Source organism: Scylla paramamosain, chromosome 5, assembly GCF_035594125.1.
Source record: "Scylla paramamosain isolate STU-SP2022 chromosome 5, ASM3559412v1, whole genome shotgun sequence".
NCBI classification, from domain to species: domain Eukaryota; kingdom Metazoa; phylum Arthropoda; class Malacostraca; order Decapoda; family Portunidae; genus Scylla; species Scylla paramamosain.
In genome coordinates, this window is record NC_087155.1 from 33,318,399 (window position 1) to 33,337,555 (window position 19,157).

General features: G+C 45.9%; 1 protein-coding gene across 1 annotated transcript in view; it reads right to left on the reverse strand.

Annotated features, from left to right (window-relative positions):
• LOC135100863 (uncharacterized) overlaps nucleotides 1-19,157 on the reverse strand; it is a 42,729-nt gene that overhangs the window by 14,424 nt on the left and 9,148 nt on the right. The window contains exons 4-8 of the mRNA XM_064004375.1: nucleotides 11,685-11,828; nucleotides 10,200-10,311; nucleotides 6,193-9,643; nucleotides 3,053-5,241; nucleotides 2,643-2,702 (exon numbers count right to left, since the gene is read on the reverse strand). Of these exons, the coding sequence (XP_063860445.1) occupies nucleotides 2,643-2,702; nucleotides 3,053-5,241; nucleotides 6,193-9,643; nucleotides 10,200-10,311; nucleotides 11,685-11,828 (5,956 nt within the window). The remainder of the gene's footprint in view (nucleotides 1-2,642; nucleotides 2,703-3,052; nucleotides 5,242-6,192; nucleotides 9,644-10,199; nucleotides 10,312-11,684; nucleotides 11,829-19,157) is intronic.

The following is a 19,157-nucleotide window of genomic DNA, read 5'->3' on the forward strand; positions in this document are numbered from 1 at the left end:
AAAAAAAAAAAAAATAAGGAAAAAAAAATTCCCGTACCGTCGTTTTTAAGATAAAATCTATATCTCTTGGAGACGAGGAGACTTGGTAACAATTTGTGTGTGTCCTTGGTTATAAGTATGGAAAATAACAGGTTATTTTGCAGTTACTGGGGAGTTTTATAACGTAATGGGCTGGTAAAGTAGAGACACTCCAGTTAATTGAGAAATTTCATGCTTGAGCGCAGTTCCAGAGAAGTGGGTAAGAGTATGCCTGGAGGACGGACCAAAATATTATATGTGGGGACAAAGAAAAGAGGAAGAAGTAAAAAAAAGAGGGAACAGTTAATACTGAGTGGTAATGAGGAACAACAATAAAAATACCAAGAACTTCATTAAGAAAGAAAAAAAATGTTCTACCACAATTAAGACTATTTCACAACGCTCTTCAAATAATGAATTGGAAAAGACAACAAATCAAAAATAAAAACAAAACCACTAACCTCCATCAGACAACAGTAATACAAAGAAGGACAACTCTGAGAGGAAACTAACGAATTCTAAGCCAAGGAGGGACAACAGTATTTCGCGGTAAGTGCAGAGTTGAGCCAGGAGTAGCACACACGGAGTGAGAGGCGAGGCATCACACCGACCAGGGCACAGCAGGCCGCGAGGGGACCCGTAGAAAGGCTGAGCAAATCGAGTCAAGTGAGGATAATCCTTGAAAAAGCCTGACCATTCCGCAAACCCGCGACGGTTGAGTACATTCCATATTTGTAGTGTACTCAGCCCGCAAACAGAGGCGGCAGGCCGTGTGTGCGTGCATGTGTGTGTGTGTGTGTGTGTGTGTGTGTGTGTGTGTGTGTGTGTGTGTGTGTGTGTGTGTGTGTGTGTGTGTGTGTGTGTGTGTGAGTGTGTGTGTGAGGGATAGGGATCAAATAGGGAGCTACACCTTGACAATCCCTCGCACTGATCTTCCGTCCTGCTCATCACTCATAACGACATCACCCACTACTCTAGCGGCACGTTCTGCTGGTGGTGGAGTTAAATACGTCTGTCTGTCATGAACTGTTGTTGCCAGCACTCCATTCTGTTAGAGATTTGCCATGAATTGTGGCATCCGATGGTGTGCTGTTAACTGTTCCTCGGTAATTAAGCTTTGGTTATAGAATAGGATGAACGATACGCTCTATGGCAGTAGATTAGGGTCAAAATTCAAAGCATTACATAATATACTATACTGATTAAGATCAGTGTCTAACATGCGAAGAGGGCTGACCAAGGGCTACGGGAGATACCAACAGTGAAAACAATGATAAAACACCGTTACTGTCAAATTTAATGGGAAACTAACTCAATCGATTTAACGGAAACATCCTACACTGGGGATGCTTGTAAGCAGTATTAACGGAACTTTCATGATGTCCTCTAGTCATCGAGAAAGGTAAGCGGGATAGGGGGAGAGATTTTAAACAGAGGAAGCTTTCATGGTATTCTCTAGTCATCATGGAAGGTAATCAGAAAAGGAGGGATATCTTATACAGAGGAAGCTTTCGTGGTGTCCTCTAGTTATTGTGGAAAATAATTACGATAGGATGAACATCTTATACCAAGCAAGGTTCTACAGTATTTCTATTAAAGGGAAGGTAATCAGAGTAGGGGAAAGTATCTATACAAAGGCGGAATTCATGATAATCTCTAGTAATCGTGAAAGGTAATGAGGACAGGGGAAAGATTTTATACAGAGGTGGGAACAGGAGTCCAGTAGACCAGTAGAATGAGCCTGATGCCATGCACCCAGTCCGCCGTGCTGGTGTTTTTCCTCCATGCCAGGCAGCTATTTCATCAGGCACAGCAAGGGAGGGTTGGCGTACATCAAGCGTATTAAATTATTTTGAATAGCAAAGTCAAGTTTACATGTGTGTGTGTGTGTGTGTGTGTGTGTGTGTGTGTGTGTGTGTGTGTAGGTAGGTAGGTGGCGAAAAGACTGTACGATTCAATTAACACATTTCGATACATGCATGCATACATACATACATACATACATACATACATACATCGAACGAAACTAAACTGATAAAAATTTCCATAACTGGTAATTGTTAAATTCACCTGCGATCATTTATCACGAAATGAAAACGTTCACTTAACAATCCTTAACATTTTATTTTCCCAATTAACAGAAGAGTCTCTTCTATAAGGCCTGGATAAGGGATTTAATTTTTCCAGAGCACAATTTTCACTGGCGTGGCTTTGGTCGCGGTGGCGTGCAAGTAAGGTACCAAAATTTACATCCTCGTTGGACATAAACGGTGAAAACTGCGCATAATTCACCAACATGCTCACCGACAGCCACTAAATTTTCCGTTCCGACTAAGCGGGAGCAATTTGTGTTACTTCCGTTATTAGCTACAGTCGTGGTGGTGGTGGTGGTGGTGGTGGTACTGGTGGTGGTCGTAGTGGCGGTGGTAGTGAGAATACTGAATGTAGTAATAGGAAAACAATGATGGTGACAACAGATAATAACAGTGGTACGGAGGATGTGATAATTACAAACGCAGTGATGAAAGGTAATGCTAGTGGTGATGAGACAGACTGAATTGGTGCAGAAGGAAGCGGTACAGAGGATTACCAGAGACACACAGACTCCCACGAGATGTACTTACTAAGGTTGGCCGCCAGCCGGAACTGTTCCACCCTCACGAAGCCGTAGGTCATCTCCGGTTCTGTGGAGGGAGGCAGAGGGGTGATGGGGTGAGAAGGGCCTGCTGTGTTTTTATCTCCTTCCCTCTTTCCCTTACTTAACTCATTCGTGCCTCCTCCTCTGTCTCTGAAACCAAGTATTACTTCTCCCTTTTACACTGAACATTCAAAAGTGCTTCACTGTAGGTTTTTTATTTATTAATTTCACTCTGTATTCTTTTACTTGGCGTAAAAAATCTCACGTTAATTTTTTTTTTCTGCAACTCCCATATCTGTTATTTCCGTTCTGGCAGCCAACCTTAGCGCAACCTATAGCTGCCTTCGCCTGCGCCTCCGTCTCCCCTTCCCCTAACAACTGGCAATCACGACTCACCAATCAAGTTAGCGCTGGCTGCCACGAAGTAGAAGGCGGTGGTGGCCAGAAGGGTGGTTTGGTTCAGGGCTGGCAATCGGATGTGTCTATTGACTACGTTGGTGACCTCTCTCCAGCAGTCCTCGGCTCCTGGTCCCGCTCCCATACCGGTCACCAAGTACGTCACGCCCTCCACTTTGAACCGTCCTATGGAACCTACTGGAAGACAAGCCGTGCGGAGTATGAGGTCCCCTTCCTCCTCTTGTTTCTGCTCTTCCTCCTTCTCCTCTGCCCTGTTTGGCTGTCTCGATTCATTTTCTGTGGCGTTGAGTCTTTGGTAAACTGTGTCCTGAGTCCCTTCTGCTCCAGCGATCTTTTTTCTCCTCCTCTCTTCGGACCTCTGGCGGTGAGCTGGTTTGCTGTCTGTCACAATGGTCTCGGCGTCCACACTCGGGGCTTCAGTGCCGTCTGGTCTTGTCACTTCACGCATCGGTGTCGTGGCGTCTGGAACGGCAGTAGTTGCAGTGACCGTCTGACTACCTTCTGAAGTTTTCAAACTTGACTTTTCTTCTTGTGACTGCTTGCTGGTACTCGTGGTGCCGCCCGGGGGAACGCGGAACAAGAGACCTTCCAGGGACGTCCGTATTAATTTTTCTGTGGACTTTATTTCGCTCTGAACTTGACTGTTTTGCGCCGGCTTGATGACCCTCTCGTTGGGGACGGTGAAGAGCAGGTCCGTCACGGAGGAGATAGTCTGCTTGGAGGCTGGAGCGCCGCTGTTACCCGTTGTGTCATTACCATTGTTACCTGAGTCGATGCTGGACGAGATTCTAGTCGGGAGGGAAGTAGACGCTTCTAAAGTCATCACATGTTCGTCTCCATAATTCACTCTGGTTCCATTGTCACGAGGAAAAGAGGTCACCGGTGATTCAGTCCTCACATTGGTAGCCGGTGAATAATTTGTACCTTCGCCTTTTTTTCCTGAATGTCTTTCACCTTCGACCCTCGCGATGCCCTCACCCTGAGACACAACAGATAAAGGCTCGGGAAGAGTTTCAGTTTCTACGCCAAACTCCGTGTTCCTGGCAGCAGCATCTTCCCCACCTTCTGGCTCGCTACCGGAAACACTTTCATCGGCACCAGATACCTCGGAGACTCGATTTGGTGGAGATATGGAGGCACCACCGGCTTTCTGTTTCCAGGTGCCGGGAATTCTGTCCGATTCTTGACTTACTGTATTATTTGAAAATTCTGATTCACTTCCTCCGTTTCCACTATCAAGAAAACTTCTATTGTTTTCTGTTTTATTCCTCGCCGCATTTCTCCTCCTCCCGTGCTTTCTTCTTTCCCTGTTATTGTGTTCGTTTCTCAAACTCTCCGTGTTTTCCCCGCGTCCGTTCCTTTCTCCCTCTCTGCCGTCTGCTTCCTGGTCTTCCGAACTTTCCAAGGTGATTTGGCTTTCTCTTCTTTCTGTTCGCTTTCTGTTTCCTTCACTCTTCCCCTTCCTATTTCTCTCTCGCGACCTCTTCTTTCCTAACCTTCCCATTTCGATTCCTTCTTTTCTGGTTCCTCTTTCTCGGTCGTCCCTCGCCTGTCCTTGTCCTTCACTATTTCTCTCCTTACCTTTCTCGCCATCTTCACTTCTGCTACTTCCTCCTTCTCTTTCTCCTTTTACACCCTTTCTTCTTTCCATCCTTTTCTCACTACCTTCCTTATTTCCATTCACTCCATCTTGATCTGGTGTCTTCTTGCCGTTGTTCTCCTCCACGTTGCTTCTGGCAGACCCGATGGATTTCAATATCGAGTCTACCACCGTCTTCACCTTGGCCAGCGTCTCCTCCACCCACTTATTCGTTACTCTCACTGTAGTGTAGGGCGGGCGGGAGGGCGGTGGTGGCTGCTGGGTCGTGGATGGAGGAGTAGAGTGGACAAAAGTGGTTGGATGGGTTGGTTGAATGGTGCTGGGAGTGGAAGGGTTTCCTGAGTATTGGCTGGGGTCCTCTTCTTCGTCTTCGCCAATGTAATCTTCCTCCTCCGGCGGGATATCCGAGCGGTGGTGCGGCGTGGCTGGGGTGGGCGGGGGCTGGGTGGTCGGCGGTGATACATTCGTGGTTTCCAGAGGCCTCGAGTCTTGCGAGGTGGGGACGACGCGGGTTAGGTTGCCGCTCTGCAGGATCTTCACCCTGAGAGGATACAGACCCATAGGCATGCTGGAAAGAAATGATTACAGCATTATTGAGTGAAGTGTGGTGTTTATTTCCGTCTCCATGCACTACAATCCTGGATACTTGAACTGATTTGAAATTGTTCGTCACACTCTTTCCGTCAATAGTACTACAGTTTGTGCTATAGTTAGGTTCTTTCTACTTGGCATGAGTTTATTAAATGTCGTGGAACAGCACAAAAAAAAAATAAATAAATAAATACTCATCATAATTCAACATGCGACACAGTAACTATGTATTATATGTTTGGTGCGTTGTGTCCAGTACGTCTGCTAAAAGATTAATGCTGGCATGCTGTATATTAAGAAGAAACAGTATAAAAAAAAAAAAAAAAAAAAACTCATCGTGCAGCAGCGGCAGCTCAGGGTGTATGTTAGCACGCAGAATTAATATGCTGAATGTCTGTTTAAAATAATGAACCGGCTCTGTGATGGCTACAAACAGACATTCTGAGTACGTTTCATTTTAAAGCATATTAAGCCTCGATTCGTGACGGTTGTGACACATGGCATCACTTTAACATTTTCAACACCGACTATAATGTACCAGTTCACTGAAATAATTTGTAGCTTTGCTGTTAGATGTTTGTCATTACTGCGAGAAAAAAAAAATGTCTCATTATCATCTGTCAACAGTATTTGGTGCAAACAAATGAGCGGCTGCACCAACACGACTCCCTTGTGTCCCCTGCACCACTACACTGTAGTACACTCACACCCCGCCTGACTGCGTTCGACCTCACAATTTGAAGATTCTTGAAACACAGAGTTTTAGGTAATCTCTTTCCTCCAAGGCTAAAAAAAAGCTATATTGAAAATAGTCTATCATCGATAGGAAATAAGTTTTCTGAATTGAATCAGGACGGTAATATTTTCTGGCCAAAACACCAACAAAATAAGCTAATCTCGTCCACCCTCTGGGAGTGGCCGTACCCACCTGGAGGCGAAGAGCCAGTATTTGTGAGAGGGCGAGCATCGGTACGTGACATTCGGAGTGCCAGAGAGATTCCGAAGTTCCCTCCTCGTCCGCTGGTAGCCGCCACCGTTCTCTCCTCCCCCGTCGGTGACCATGACGAGTGCGGTGTCACCGACTTGCTGTAGGTATCGTTTCGGGCTGCGGTCTTTCCCTGGTAAAGGTTCTCGCTCGGCCGAGGCACTCTGGTTACCGGCAAGGCTGAGGTGATCACATTTTCCGTCGACCATCTCCGCCTGGCGAGGGTCTCCCTCACCTGGCTGGCAGTTCATCTCCGGCTCCCCACATGACCTTAATAATCCCGCACCAGTCCTTCCGCACCGCTGACTTAAAGCCGCAGCCAAATTTTGCCTTTTGGCCTTCATTTTTGCTTTTGTCTCCCAGGCTAATTTGCTGACGCTTCTCCGACGCCTCAGAAAACGTGAGGCCTTTTGAAATTCTTTGCCTGAACTTCCTCTAATCTCGGTCCTCAGCGGGGAGTCTACTGGCTCCTCTGATCTAACACTCTGCCAAAAGTTTCCCGCCCCACTTTGGGAGGACTTTTCGGTGTCTCTTCGTGGCATCAGGCGCCGCCATCTCTCCCGAGCGTTTTGCCAAGGAAATGGTGTTCCAAAATAACTCCTGCGTAAAGAACCTCTCCAGTCACCCACAACAAGAAAAGGGTCGGCTAATTCTCTTCTGTTTCTTTGATCGTTTTTTCTCCACCTGACTGACTCTCTTTCCTCACCAGGAGGCAAGAGTCGATTCGGGCCGTAAAGTGCATTATGTCTGACTTCTTCCACTGATCTCCTTCCGCGAACATCCTCCTTCCTTTGATAACGGCGACGACGACGACGACGATAACGGCGGCGATGGCGACGACGACCACCATGGTTATGACGCTGGCGATGAGACGTCTGTTTCTGAACATTTTGTAAATTCTCTGATCTATTCCTTTGATATGTATCTTGACTTTGGTTCTCGGCGACGTGGGCGTTAACACGCAGAGACGCGTGTTTCGAGGCAGTGGCGCCAGATTGCACGCGAGCCGTTCGCTGACGCTGACGTCTTCTATCTCGTCTTGACATCAATCTAGGCTGATTTTTTCTTTCTGGGAAAGGAAAGGCAGTGGCGGGTGGACTTGTCTGTGTGTCGCTGCTGCTGAAGGATGGATCAAACCGTGTTGTGTGCTGGTGGATCTTATTATTAACCTGACGGTTGCCACTTACCTGAGGCAGCGGGGAGTCTGTCATCTCACGGACAGACAAACGCTCGGCCTCTCGTCTGTCTGCTCTCCTTGACTCCTCGACACTCTGAGTCTTGTTTGCCTCATGTGGATTATCACTTAGGGAGGCGCCGAGCACAGAAGTGATGTGTGTTGTGTTTCCCTTGTTGTGCAAAAGGTTTCTCTGTTGTTCTAGTCTCTTTCTTCGCAAACTCCAAGCTTTTCGTCTTCTTTTACTACTGAATTTTCTTCTCCCTCTTCTTCTCTGTGAATGATTTCCAGTCGTCGACGCACTCGTTTTTTCTCTGTCCCGGCTCTCTTGCAAGGTTGTGTTGTGGCTGTTTTTCATCACTTTTTCGTTTGTTTCCCGTTCCCTGTGTGACGTCACTGTCCCTCTCGCGCCTCCGCCGCCGACCTCCTCCCCTCTTTTATCGATCTCGCCACTACCATTCGCCAAGTTCTCATTAGCTGTTTTGTCTGGAGTAAAGCTGTCCGTCACTTTACTTGAGGAGCTTTTAGAAACACTAATTTTTTCTCGAGGTGTTGTTTGACTATTAGTGGTAATTGACTTGTTGCCTTTGTCCTGAGTTCTCAAGTTTCTCCGTCGAGTCACGTTATCTTTCCTTTGCCCTTCACGGAGCACTGAACGATGACCGTGAGTCTGAGCCTCTGCTGGGTGTGTCGTCTGGACAGGGGAAACATGAGAGCGATTCTGGTGGTGTTCATGATCAGACGAGGTTCTCTCCGAGGTAGCATCTTGACGGGGTTCAGTGTCCTCTCTCCGTGATTTTCGATGTGTGTTTTGCTTCCGGGCAGGTCCTGGCAGCCCTTCAGCAGGCAGTGAGGGTGAGAGGGACGCGAGGGATGACTGCTGCTGTTGCTGTTGTCCAGATAAATTACTCTTCTCATTCCTGTGTTCACTCTGAGTGCTGTTATTGCTATTGCTTCCTTTTCTTCGTGTTGGTTTCTTCTGGTTTCTTTGTCTGTGTCTTCTGGGATGCTTTCTTCGTCGAGGAGGTCGAAGTCTGCGTGATCTGGAAGCCAACAAGTCCAACCTTTTGTTGGATGATCCTTCTAAAGTGACGCGTTTGTCTGCATTACTCGTATGATTAAGTGTGGAACCAATGGTGCTTTTAGTTCGTTGTGTCTCTGTATTCAGTTTGTCTCCTTTTCTTGATATTTGTGTTCGTGTGGGACCCTCTGCGTTCACTATTGAGCCTTTGGTGTTCCCTACGACTGGTGTTCTTCCTTTACCATGCCCATGTCTGTGTTTCTCCTCCGTCTGTTCACCTACTTGGCTTTCTTCGTTTTTCTTGTCTCCTTTCCTTGTCCCACTTTTAGAGCCCGGGCTGTTGTTATCTTTGAATTTCCCTTCCTGGTTTCCGTGTGTCTCTCTGCCTCTACTTCCACTTACGTTATCATTCCTCTGTCTTGCTTTGTTTTCTTCCGTGTCCCTGCGAGTATCTGTTGTTTCTCGTCTAGAATTACCTTCCCATTCTGTGTCTTGTGCTCGGAAGGCCCTGTTCGGTTCGCTGTTTTCTTTAAGAAGTTTTTTCTCACCCGCTCCCGATCTATCACTCGCGTTCTGAGGTACAATAACAACAGAATTATTCACACGCTGGCTTGGATTCACTGCTCTGTTCCGAGGCTTCATAAAAGGGCCTCGAAACCTCTTCCAACTGTTTCGCCTCTCGGATTCTCGCCTCGGCGTCTGGGCAGAACCTGAAGTGTCCCTGTGTCGCGTAGAGGCGCCGACACGACCTCTCTTTTGTACGTGTTCTGATTGACTTTGACTCCCTTTGTACACCGTGAAACCCCCTCTCATCCCGCCCCTCCCTCTCCCTCGCGTCCTTGTCCCTCCCGCCCTACCACCACCACCACCATCACCACCACTCCCTCCACCTCCGCTGCTTCGGTTATCACTGGTTGCCTTATCGCTAGTTTTCCACCTGTGCGTATTTTTAGAGGCTGCCGTCAGGTCAACTCCCCGAGCGTCTTGTTTTCCTCCCTGGTGCGCGCTGCTCCCCGTCCCTCCACCTCCGTGTTCTTTATTTCTATCGCCGCTTTGGTTTACTCCGCCGCCTTTCCTCCTTTGGCTAATGGTCCTCTTGATGTGCTCTGGCTGGCCCGGAAGGGGGATGGTGACCTGCAATGTTCCGCCTCCCAGGTTGGCTGTGGCAAATGGGAGGCTGTCGTTCTGGTAAAGGCGACCTAATTGAAGGAAAACAAAGGCTGGGTAATGAAGAGAAAACAAGGTGACTTACTGCATTTCATCCTTCAAACGTTGCGATGAGCCTAATACTGAATATGCCAGTAATACATGACCTCAAAAAACCTGTTGTTGACCTGCCATGATGTTGACAAGTTATGGCAATTATTTCATGACGACATTAGCACCTCAGCCTCTCACAGTCACTTCACACTCCTGCCATTCTTACAAAGACGTGATCGAAACACACACATGTCTGAAATTTACCATTCACGCAAAACTGTTATGTGTTTGATAACTTCTGGCAGCCCTTATGACACCATTTATGACAGCCTCTACATGACAGTCTCTACATTTTCATATCCTGCAGCTTTTACCAGTCCCTACATGACAGATTATCAATGGTAGCTTTCACATTTCTCATACAGCCAATACCCATAAACCACTTCACACACTTGTCTACATGTCCTACAGCTTCAGCATTCCCTACAACATGATACGCTCTTACTTATGCCTTTCCCACACCACTTATACCTACAACACGTTTCAAACACTTGCCTGTGAGGAAATTCGCCGCCAGCCACAAATCAGCTGCCTCGTCGTGTCCCGCCATGATGGTCACCTCCTCTCGCTTCACAAGAAAGGCTGTGCGAGCGACGATCTTCCGCGCCTGGGTAGAGGAACAGAAAGTGGAGGAGAGGGAAAAGATATAAAGGTTAGAATCATCAGAAACGACTGAGGGAAACTAAAGGTGACTGTCTGAATGGAAAGAGAGAGAATTACTGTACTTACTGCTGAAAAAAAAAATAGCTAAAACAACAGGACTGACTGACGAATAATCAAAGAGGAAACAATAGAAAGAGTTAGAGCATTGTCCTTTAGTGCTTTGAGATTCACTGTTACTTTCAAACCAGAGAGAGAGAGAGAGAGAGAGAGAGAGAGAGACGGACGAGGGAGGAAGGGCGGTATTTGCGAGTGTTTGTCTACTAGAGGGAGTTGAGGTACAACGCCTCGTTACCAACCCTCGAGGCCTCCTTCCCTAATGAAGCCAATACTGGGCAACTTTTGAATCCTGTTTTTAATGCCTTTCACTGAGCGTGCTTGCTTTTGTTGGGCCAGAGAGAGAAAAACTAAATAATGTAGACTGTATAATAACAGCATCTAATGACGTATTCAGGCCGGTCCGTGAAGCAGAAATAGAACTTGGCATAGCTTGTTTCTTTACGTTGAATATATTATGGATGTGCGCAGTCTGAGAGAGAGAGAGAGAGAGAGAGAGAGAGAGAGAGAGAGAGAGAGAGAGAGAGAGAGAGAGAGAGAGAGAGAGAGAATCACGTCTTGACAAATGCTAACACTTCTGCCTCGTTCCTCCAAGACGCCGTCAAGTAATTAACGTCTGACAGGGGCCGATATGCCTCTATTAAGGGAGACGAGGCGGCATGAAGGGCGGGGAAGAGAGGGATGAAAGGGTGCGGTTGGGAGGAGAGGATAAAAAGAGGAGCTAATAGGAATGATAGAAGGAGAGGGACTGGAGAGGAAAACTGTGTGGGAAAGACGAGGATAACATGAGAGAAGGAAGGGGATGTATGAAAAGAGAGGAGAGATAACAAGAAGAATGAATAGGAATGATAGAAGAGAAATGGAAGAACATAAGTGAGGGATGGAGAATGGAGAATGGAGAAGTAAGAGGAGAATGGAGAAGAAAGCTGCATTGGAAAGACGAAGATAGCATGGCAGTTGGAAAGTATGTAGAAGATAAGCAAGAAGATAATAATGAGATGGTAGAACAGAGACAAAAAGTGATGAACATGAATGATAATATCGGAAAGACTGAAAAAAAAAAAAGTGAAAACAATGGCAACGGAGACAGTCGAAAAATAAAAGAATAAGATTACATGAAATTAATAGAAAATAATAGACAACATAAAAAATGAAGAACAGAAACGATACAGGGGAGCAAACTGGAAAAGGGAAAGGCAAGAACAGAAAACAAACAAACAAACAAAACACAGTATGAGGGACGAAGTAGCGAGAAGGCCTAACCCTGTAGATGAGGCGTGTGGCGTAGACGCGTGGCAGTCGTCTGAGGGAGGGCGTGGCACGGAGCAGGAGAGGCGTGTAGGGAAGATACGGCTCTGGCACCACGCTACGGGCTCGGCGGAGGAGGGGCAGCAGCAGGAACCGCATCTGGAGGAGGGAATGAAGCAGAACAAATAAACAACTGTAAAAATGAGGGAGATGAGATGGCTTGGTGAAGATTGAAGCTAGTACTGAAATAAGAATTAATAATGTAGAGCTGAGCGAAGAGGCAACAGCAGAAATGGCATCTGAGGGAGGGAGGAGAGAACGAGAGAGGAACTGAAAAAACCTGGTGACTTGAGAGATGAAATGCTCTGCTGAAGACTGAAGCTAGTATTGAAATAAGAAGTAATAACGTGAAGCTGAGCGAAGAGGCAACAGCAGAAACGGCATCTGAGGGAAGGAGAAGGGAATGAATGAGGAACTGTAAAAAAACCTGGTGACTTGAAAGATGAGATGCCCCTGATGAAAACTAAACCTGGTATTGAAATGAATAACAACGAGTGGATGAGCAGAGTTTCGAAATTATTGACTTGCGGTTACTACAGAAGATGCATCGGCCGGTTTTAATATTATAGAGTATTATTGTTATTATGTGCGTAGTTGTGTCAAGATTTATTTTGATTTATCTAGTGTTGTTTTGCTCAGGCCATGGCAACGTTTTTCATTATGCTGATCCGTATACCTGGTGCTTACTGTTGTGTGCGAAATTTGAACTTTGTAGCCGAGTGTAGCAGTAGAGTAGAGTTATATGTTCCTACACACACACACACACACACACACACACACACACACACACACACACAGCAAGTTGATCGAATACAAGGCGACCATATCCCCTTCGTTACAAGCGTAAGGTCACTTCACACGAATATAACAAGAACCAATCAGAGCTTATCACGCGCCCGAAACTCTATCAGGTACACACACACACACACACACACACACACAGAGAGAGAGAGAGAGAGAGAGAGAGAGAGAGAGAGAGAGAGAGAGAGAGAGAGAGAGAGAGAGAGAGAGAGAGAGAGAGAGAGAGAGAGAGAGAGAGAGAGAGAGAATTTTATGATCACAGCTAGAAGTCACATAATAGATATCCATATAAATATAATTTCATAAAGTACATGCATATTTACATCAAAATATATGCAGCCATCAAATCCTTATGCCACAAAACTTGACCCGCTACCCGGAAATAAAGAATGACGGTTTCTCTTTTCGTACGCACACACACGTCGGTAACTCTATCACGTGTTTCAGGCCTCACAATAACAGGCTTGCTGGCAGACCCGTTTGAGGGACCCTTAGCACGGGGGCAGGAAGCGTACAACTAAAAAAATACGAAGCACAGTGAAGACTACAGCGAAATATTGGGAAATATCCTTATTTTCTCTGTCTCGAAATTGGTTCTCCCTTGTGCTCTCCGTTTTCTTTGATTGATAATGCGTGCTCACTCTGGCTTCCGCAATATCCGTCTTCGTGTCCTCGAGTACCGTATTTTCCTCCAACGGTACACTCCGCCTAGCCACGCCTACTCCATGTTTGTTTTCACGTTCCAGCTGAGAATAAAAGCAGAGGTGAGATGATAATGTGATAGATGGATGGAGGAAAGATTAAGGAAAATGTGTGAGAGAGGAGAAGCCTGGAGGTAACTTTGTAAGGGAGCCACACACACACACACACACACACACACACACACTAGAACTTCCTTACCCGTCCGTGTATTTCCCGCCTATGACAACGATGAATTTTTGAAGACAATTCTCTGTTTAACATAAAATTTGAACACTGCCAGCTCCTGTGTATCCTCCTCCAGCACATTACTTAATCTCCTTCACGAGGGAGGTTCCAAGACTTCGGACTACCTTCAGAAGACTATTTTTTTCCACATTGTTGTTGCCCTTGGCCAGTGTCCCTCACAGAAAAAGAAATAAAGAAGAGAATATACACATACACACATCCGTTTACTCTTCACCATTCCTCCCCCATATTCTCTCTCTCTCTCTCTCTCTCTCTCTCTCCTAGCAACATCAGAGCCATGAAACCCGGACGAACACACAAAAGGGATATTGAGATTTAAACGGCATCAGCAGCTCGCTTCCTGTCAGCAAGTGGCGCTGTGTAATAATCCCTTGACGAGGTCCTGGGGAACGGCCGGAGAGAGCTGGTCACTTGGTTTATAAGCCCTGTAGTCGCTGTATGTATTACGTGTGTTCAGTCCCCGTGACCTGCTGGCTTGGCTTGCTGGAGGTGGAAAGAAGTGGTAATGATGATGATGATGATGATGGATTGGTTGATGTTGGTGTTATTGTTGACTGCTGTTGTTATTATTACTATTAGAGGAGGAAGAGGAGAAGAAGAAAAAAAGTAGAGGAGGAAGATGAAAAAAAAAAAAAAAGACGGAAAAGAGGAGAAGGAGGGAGAAAACGAAAGAAGAGGAAAATGATGATGATGAAGAGGAGGGAGAGGAGGATGAGACAAGTTATGAGGACGAGTAAAGAAGGTGAGTAGGAGAAGTATCAATGTTTAGGGGGAGGCAGTGAAGTGAGAGCGAGGCGGCCTAGATAAAGAGCGGAGTGGCTAAGAGGATGGGGAGCGAGGGCTTAAGAAAGGGTCCTGAGTGTGAGAAGTGCAAGTGAAGGAGCGGCGAAAGGAGCCATAAGGGTGCCGAATAAACGTAATGGAGTGGACGAGGAAGCCATGGGAATGAGAGAAGTGATGGGGGGTCCTTTCAGAAGTGTCATTGCTCACTAAAATCTCCTCCAGAGTTATAAGAACCAAATGCCACACAAACTCTTGCTATAGACTCGTGCATATGCGCCATTAAATGCACACAAGAAGGTATATATTGATGTGATTTATAATATTAATGAAAATAACAAGAGACAGGAAGAAATAGGTTCTCCAATAGTGTGTGGTAGATGATTAGGCACAAAAATGAGGTTGTTAGTGCCAAGTCAATAGGGAGATTTAAAGGAAGATTTAAAAAAAAGTGATAGATGAAAATAGATATGAGAGAGAGAGAGAGAGAGAGAGAGAGAGAGAGAGAGAGAGAGAGACCTATAACCGAACTCGCTTCTTGGATACTTAAAGCCGCAGGGATGATACAGAAGCACAAAATAAAGGATTAAATAAAACATGGATAGCAGCAGTGGGATTGGAAACTTTCACAAACAGGAGGTGATAAATATACTTTGGGATCATGAAGTGAAGTAAAAAATACAGAAGAATAACACAGCGCGGTATTTATGTATAAGTAATCTGTTTAAATCCGTGTGAATCCACTAGAACGATGCGACGCGACTCCATCCATTAGTTTATCCCTCAATCTATCTTCTTTTACTATGAAGCTGCTCTATCTTTGAGCTCCAGTCATCGCTTTTTTTCTCTCTATGTAATTTATCTAGCCATGTGCCTATCTCAGAATCTCATTAATCCATCTGTTTATCTGCCCATTTATCTATCTATCCATCTATCTATTCAGCCATGCATTCATACATACATGCGTATATCTGCTAATTTATCTATCTGTTTCTCTATAGATCTATGTCTAGAAACCACATCACTTCAGCTCTCTCTCTGTCTGTAGGGCATCCACACGGGCATTCCCCCTACCACTCCCCACTCCATAAGCCACCTCCTCCCCTCTCCCAGCAGCACTAAGGTCGCCAGGAAGTCAATAAGGAATCTAGGTCAGGTGTAGGTCGTGTGTGGGTCATGTCGCCTCTCGGGCCAGGTCAGGGGTTAAATATTTCAGTAGTGGAAAGAGCAGAAAGATATGAGGAGAGGGGCTGGCGGTGGGAGAGTAAGGGAGAAGTGAAGGCCAGGGAGAGTTTATAAATGAGGATGTACTGTGGTGAAATGCCACGTCTCTTTGTGAGCTGGTGTGTGTGTGTGTGTGTGTGTGTGTGTGTGTGTGTGTGTGTGTGTGTGTGTGTGTGTGTGTGTGTGTGTGTGTGTGTGTGTGTGTGTAGTTGATGGGTTTGTGTTGTCGTGTACTTGGGAAGACGAGGAAAGCTGTGGTCTTTAACGTATTACTCGTAGATTGGTGTTCTATCCTGCTGCTTTTCCCTGTCATGTTGTTGTACCATTTATCTGTAGTCTTAAGGCACCTCTCCATTTCTCTTCAGTAATCCCCGGTGCTATCTACTGTCTACACATCTATTCTCTAACCGAGTCCTCTTTTCCTACCGGTACTGACGCCTCCACATCCGCTTCTCCCGCCTCCCTCTACTTTCCGTTCCACCAGTTTCCCTCCCACACGTCCGTAGTCTCCCAGGGCACCCTCCTCTCGTCTTTCTACTCTTCCCTCCTCCTGGCCTCCCCTCCCCCTACACACAACAGTCCGACACGTTTTCGCTTTCAGACGATGAAAAATGGGAGACTGTGGAAAACAAAAGTATGTTCCCCCTTTCTTTAGAAGGACAATGTGTGGGCTCAGTAAAGTCACAATACCTACTTGCTTATCAGGGAACTGTGTACATCAAGAAAATTTTGGTGACAATTTTATGGTTTGCTGCTGTGTCATAATATATATATATATATATATATATATATATATATATATATATATATATATATATATATATATATATATATATATATATATATACTCGTATATATATATATATATATATATATATATATATATATATATATATATATATATATATAAGAAATATTCTCTGATTCACGACGAACACCTAACCGCTTTATTCCAAGTTATTATAGTTACTTTGGGAGATTATAATGATATGGTTCGTTCATTATGCTCAGTGCATATGAATGAAGGTAGCAGTAGCTTATGATAACTATTCTAATATTACTGTACATTGGTAGTCAAAGTTAGTGGCAATGTTTAATATGAAGCTGGCGGCAACCTTGCTCAGTGCGTTCAGTCTGAAATTAACACGTCAGCGGCAAGTGGCGACACGCGGCCTGGACAGCAGCGGCCAGCGCTGCGCCACCAACCCGCCACTCACACGTGCCCGCCATGCCTATGCAAACGATGCACTTTAGTGTGACTTACACGCTGATCACCGCTGCTTGTCCTTCCCTGCTGCCTGCTGGGTTGGGCATCCGCCCGTTCAAGCACGCCGCCAAAACACAGTGAACATTGTCACCGTAGCAAAACGAATGACATGTCAAAAGTTAATGAAGTTGATACAACATCATCCTCCTATGGAACTCGGACACCATTAAACTGAAGGGAATGCCTGCTGCAGTGATGCCATCCCACGCAGCGCCACGGGCGGCCAGGTGCGTGCATGCCGAGCTGTCTCGGATATGGAAGTCCTGGTTACCCATTTTGGTTTATATAATTCTTGTATAACGACTGATATTCTAAACACCTTACAAGTATGAACATAACATTTTGAGAGTTAGCGTGGCCACAAGTCCGCGGCGGGCAGCACGTGGCCACCCAGCGGCTCATCATGACTTACGGGTCTGTCCATAAATAAATGCATACAGGGGAGGCCGTGGCAGCATAGACGTGACAACTAACGTCCCGGGGCGAGTGTCTCCCCACCACATCTGGCGGCAGGCTCAGGTAACAGAGGTGAGCGGGAGGAAAATCTGCATTTGCTCTTAATATCATTTTCTTATACATTATCAATAACAATTTCTTATGCATTATCAGTTACGACTATATGTACACTCCTGGCGTGTGAAAAAAAGATACGTAAAAAAATAAGAATAAAAAGAAAGAAGGAATGATCAGTGCCCCATTCTGCTGCGTCCCGAACGTCACGAAGGTCTGGAGGGGGGCAGGGAAGACAATGGCGAGGGGAGGGGGTCTATGTTCCTCTTATTGGATAGTTACAACAGCAATTTAAGTGCGCCACTCCGCCTGTCACTCCAGCCTCACTCGTCCCGTCTTCATTCGCTCCTTCTGTATTGGCCGCGTAATTGCTTAATTGCATCTGTCTTCGATATCATGACGGTGATTGGCCCAGCGTAGCAGCAGTCTGTCTCGGTGTCTTAGTGACTGCTCCCCCTTCCCTCCCCTCATGACCCCCACACAGGCATCCACAGCAGCGGGGCCAGGCGAGGTGCAGCAGTCCTCCACTCTTCCTTGGACTCAGCGTTAAGAAATGGTCTGACAGAAGGAGGTTGGTGTTACGTATACGGGTGGTCTCTTTCTCTCTCTCTCTCTCTCTCTCTCTCTCTCTCTCTCTCTCTCTCTCTCTCTCTCTCTCTCTCTCTCTCTCAACGTACATACGATAAACCCATTTTCACAACCTTTCTCCTCTGTCTCGCGCAGTCCCTCGGCTCTCCACCGCTCTCCTCCACCACTCCCGTGTTCTCAGGATCCGCCACCACCACCCTTAACGCCTCGCCTCTGCCTCACTTAATCTGCCACACCTAACCTGCACATTCGCATCTTTTCTCACCCTCCTGTCTCACCTCCCTACCTTCCTCTCCTATCTCTTCCTCTCTCTCATTTCTCTCTCTTTCCTCACTCTTTCCGCTCTCCCACCAGGTGCTCATCTCATGGGGCACAAAAATCATAATGCTCCTGTCACCTGCACGCCCCGAGGCACGCCGCTCCCCGGGGGTGGGTGAAGGGGGACCAGGGGTGGAGTATGGTATTAAGACTCGCCCGCCACGAATTAAGAGACACGCACCTCACCTTTACTATTCCCAGGCTGAGCTACACGTGATGCTCTGTGATTTAACTCGTTTCGTCTCAATATTTCAAGGGAAGGGCTTGAAGACATCTAAACTCAATGTGGTTCGTTAATTTGGTAATGCTTTTCTTGTAATGTAGTATTGTTTGGGAGTGGGAAGTTTAAGGTTTTTCTCCTGTTTTTGATAATATATGTTGCCCTTCACTGGCATTTTTCTTACGTAAAATTAAATTAAATGCACACGAGTACCAGACAAGATGAATTGGATGGCTGCCTCTGTTTGTCAGTGTTAAGAAGCGGGAAAACTTAATTATAAGTAAACAAACAAACAAATAGATAAATACAGAGAAAAATGAAGAAAATGCTAAGAAAACAAATTACCGTGAGGATACTACATACCTTATTTTTCTAAACGTTGAACACCAACAAAGGAGGAAAAAGAAATATGATAAAAATTATAAGAAGCATATTTTCTCTCTGCCAGAACACGTGTGTGCGGTGGGAACACTGCAACTGCGCCAGCAAAGTACATTTTAAGCTGCTAATCTCACGTTTCTCGAGGCACTAGTAAGTCTTTCTCGCCTCTTTGCCTCCACAAGTCTGCAGCATCACGAGCCGGATGGTCACGTTTCTCTCTTTACAAATGCAGTTTCTTGAAGTATTCCGTGTACTTGAGTTTTCTCTTCGTGCATGAAAATTCTATTCAGCTAACGATCCTTCATATTTGCTTGTTGCAGCGTGAAGTTCTTTGTTTCTCCTTTACGTTTATTGGTCGTATTCTCCTCGCTCCGTGAAGGAATGGCGATTC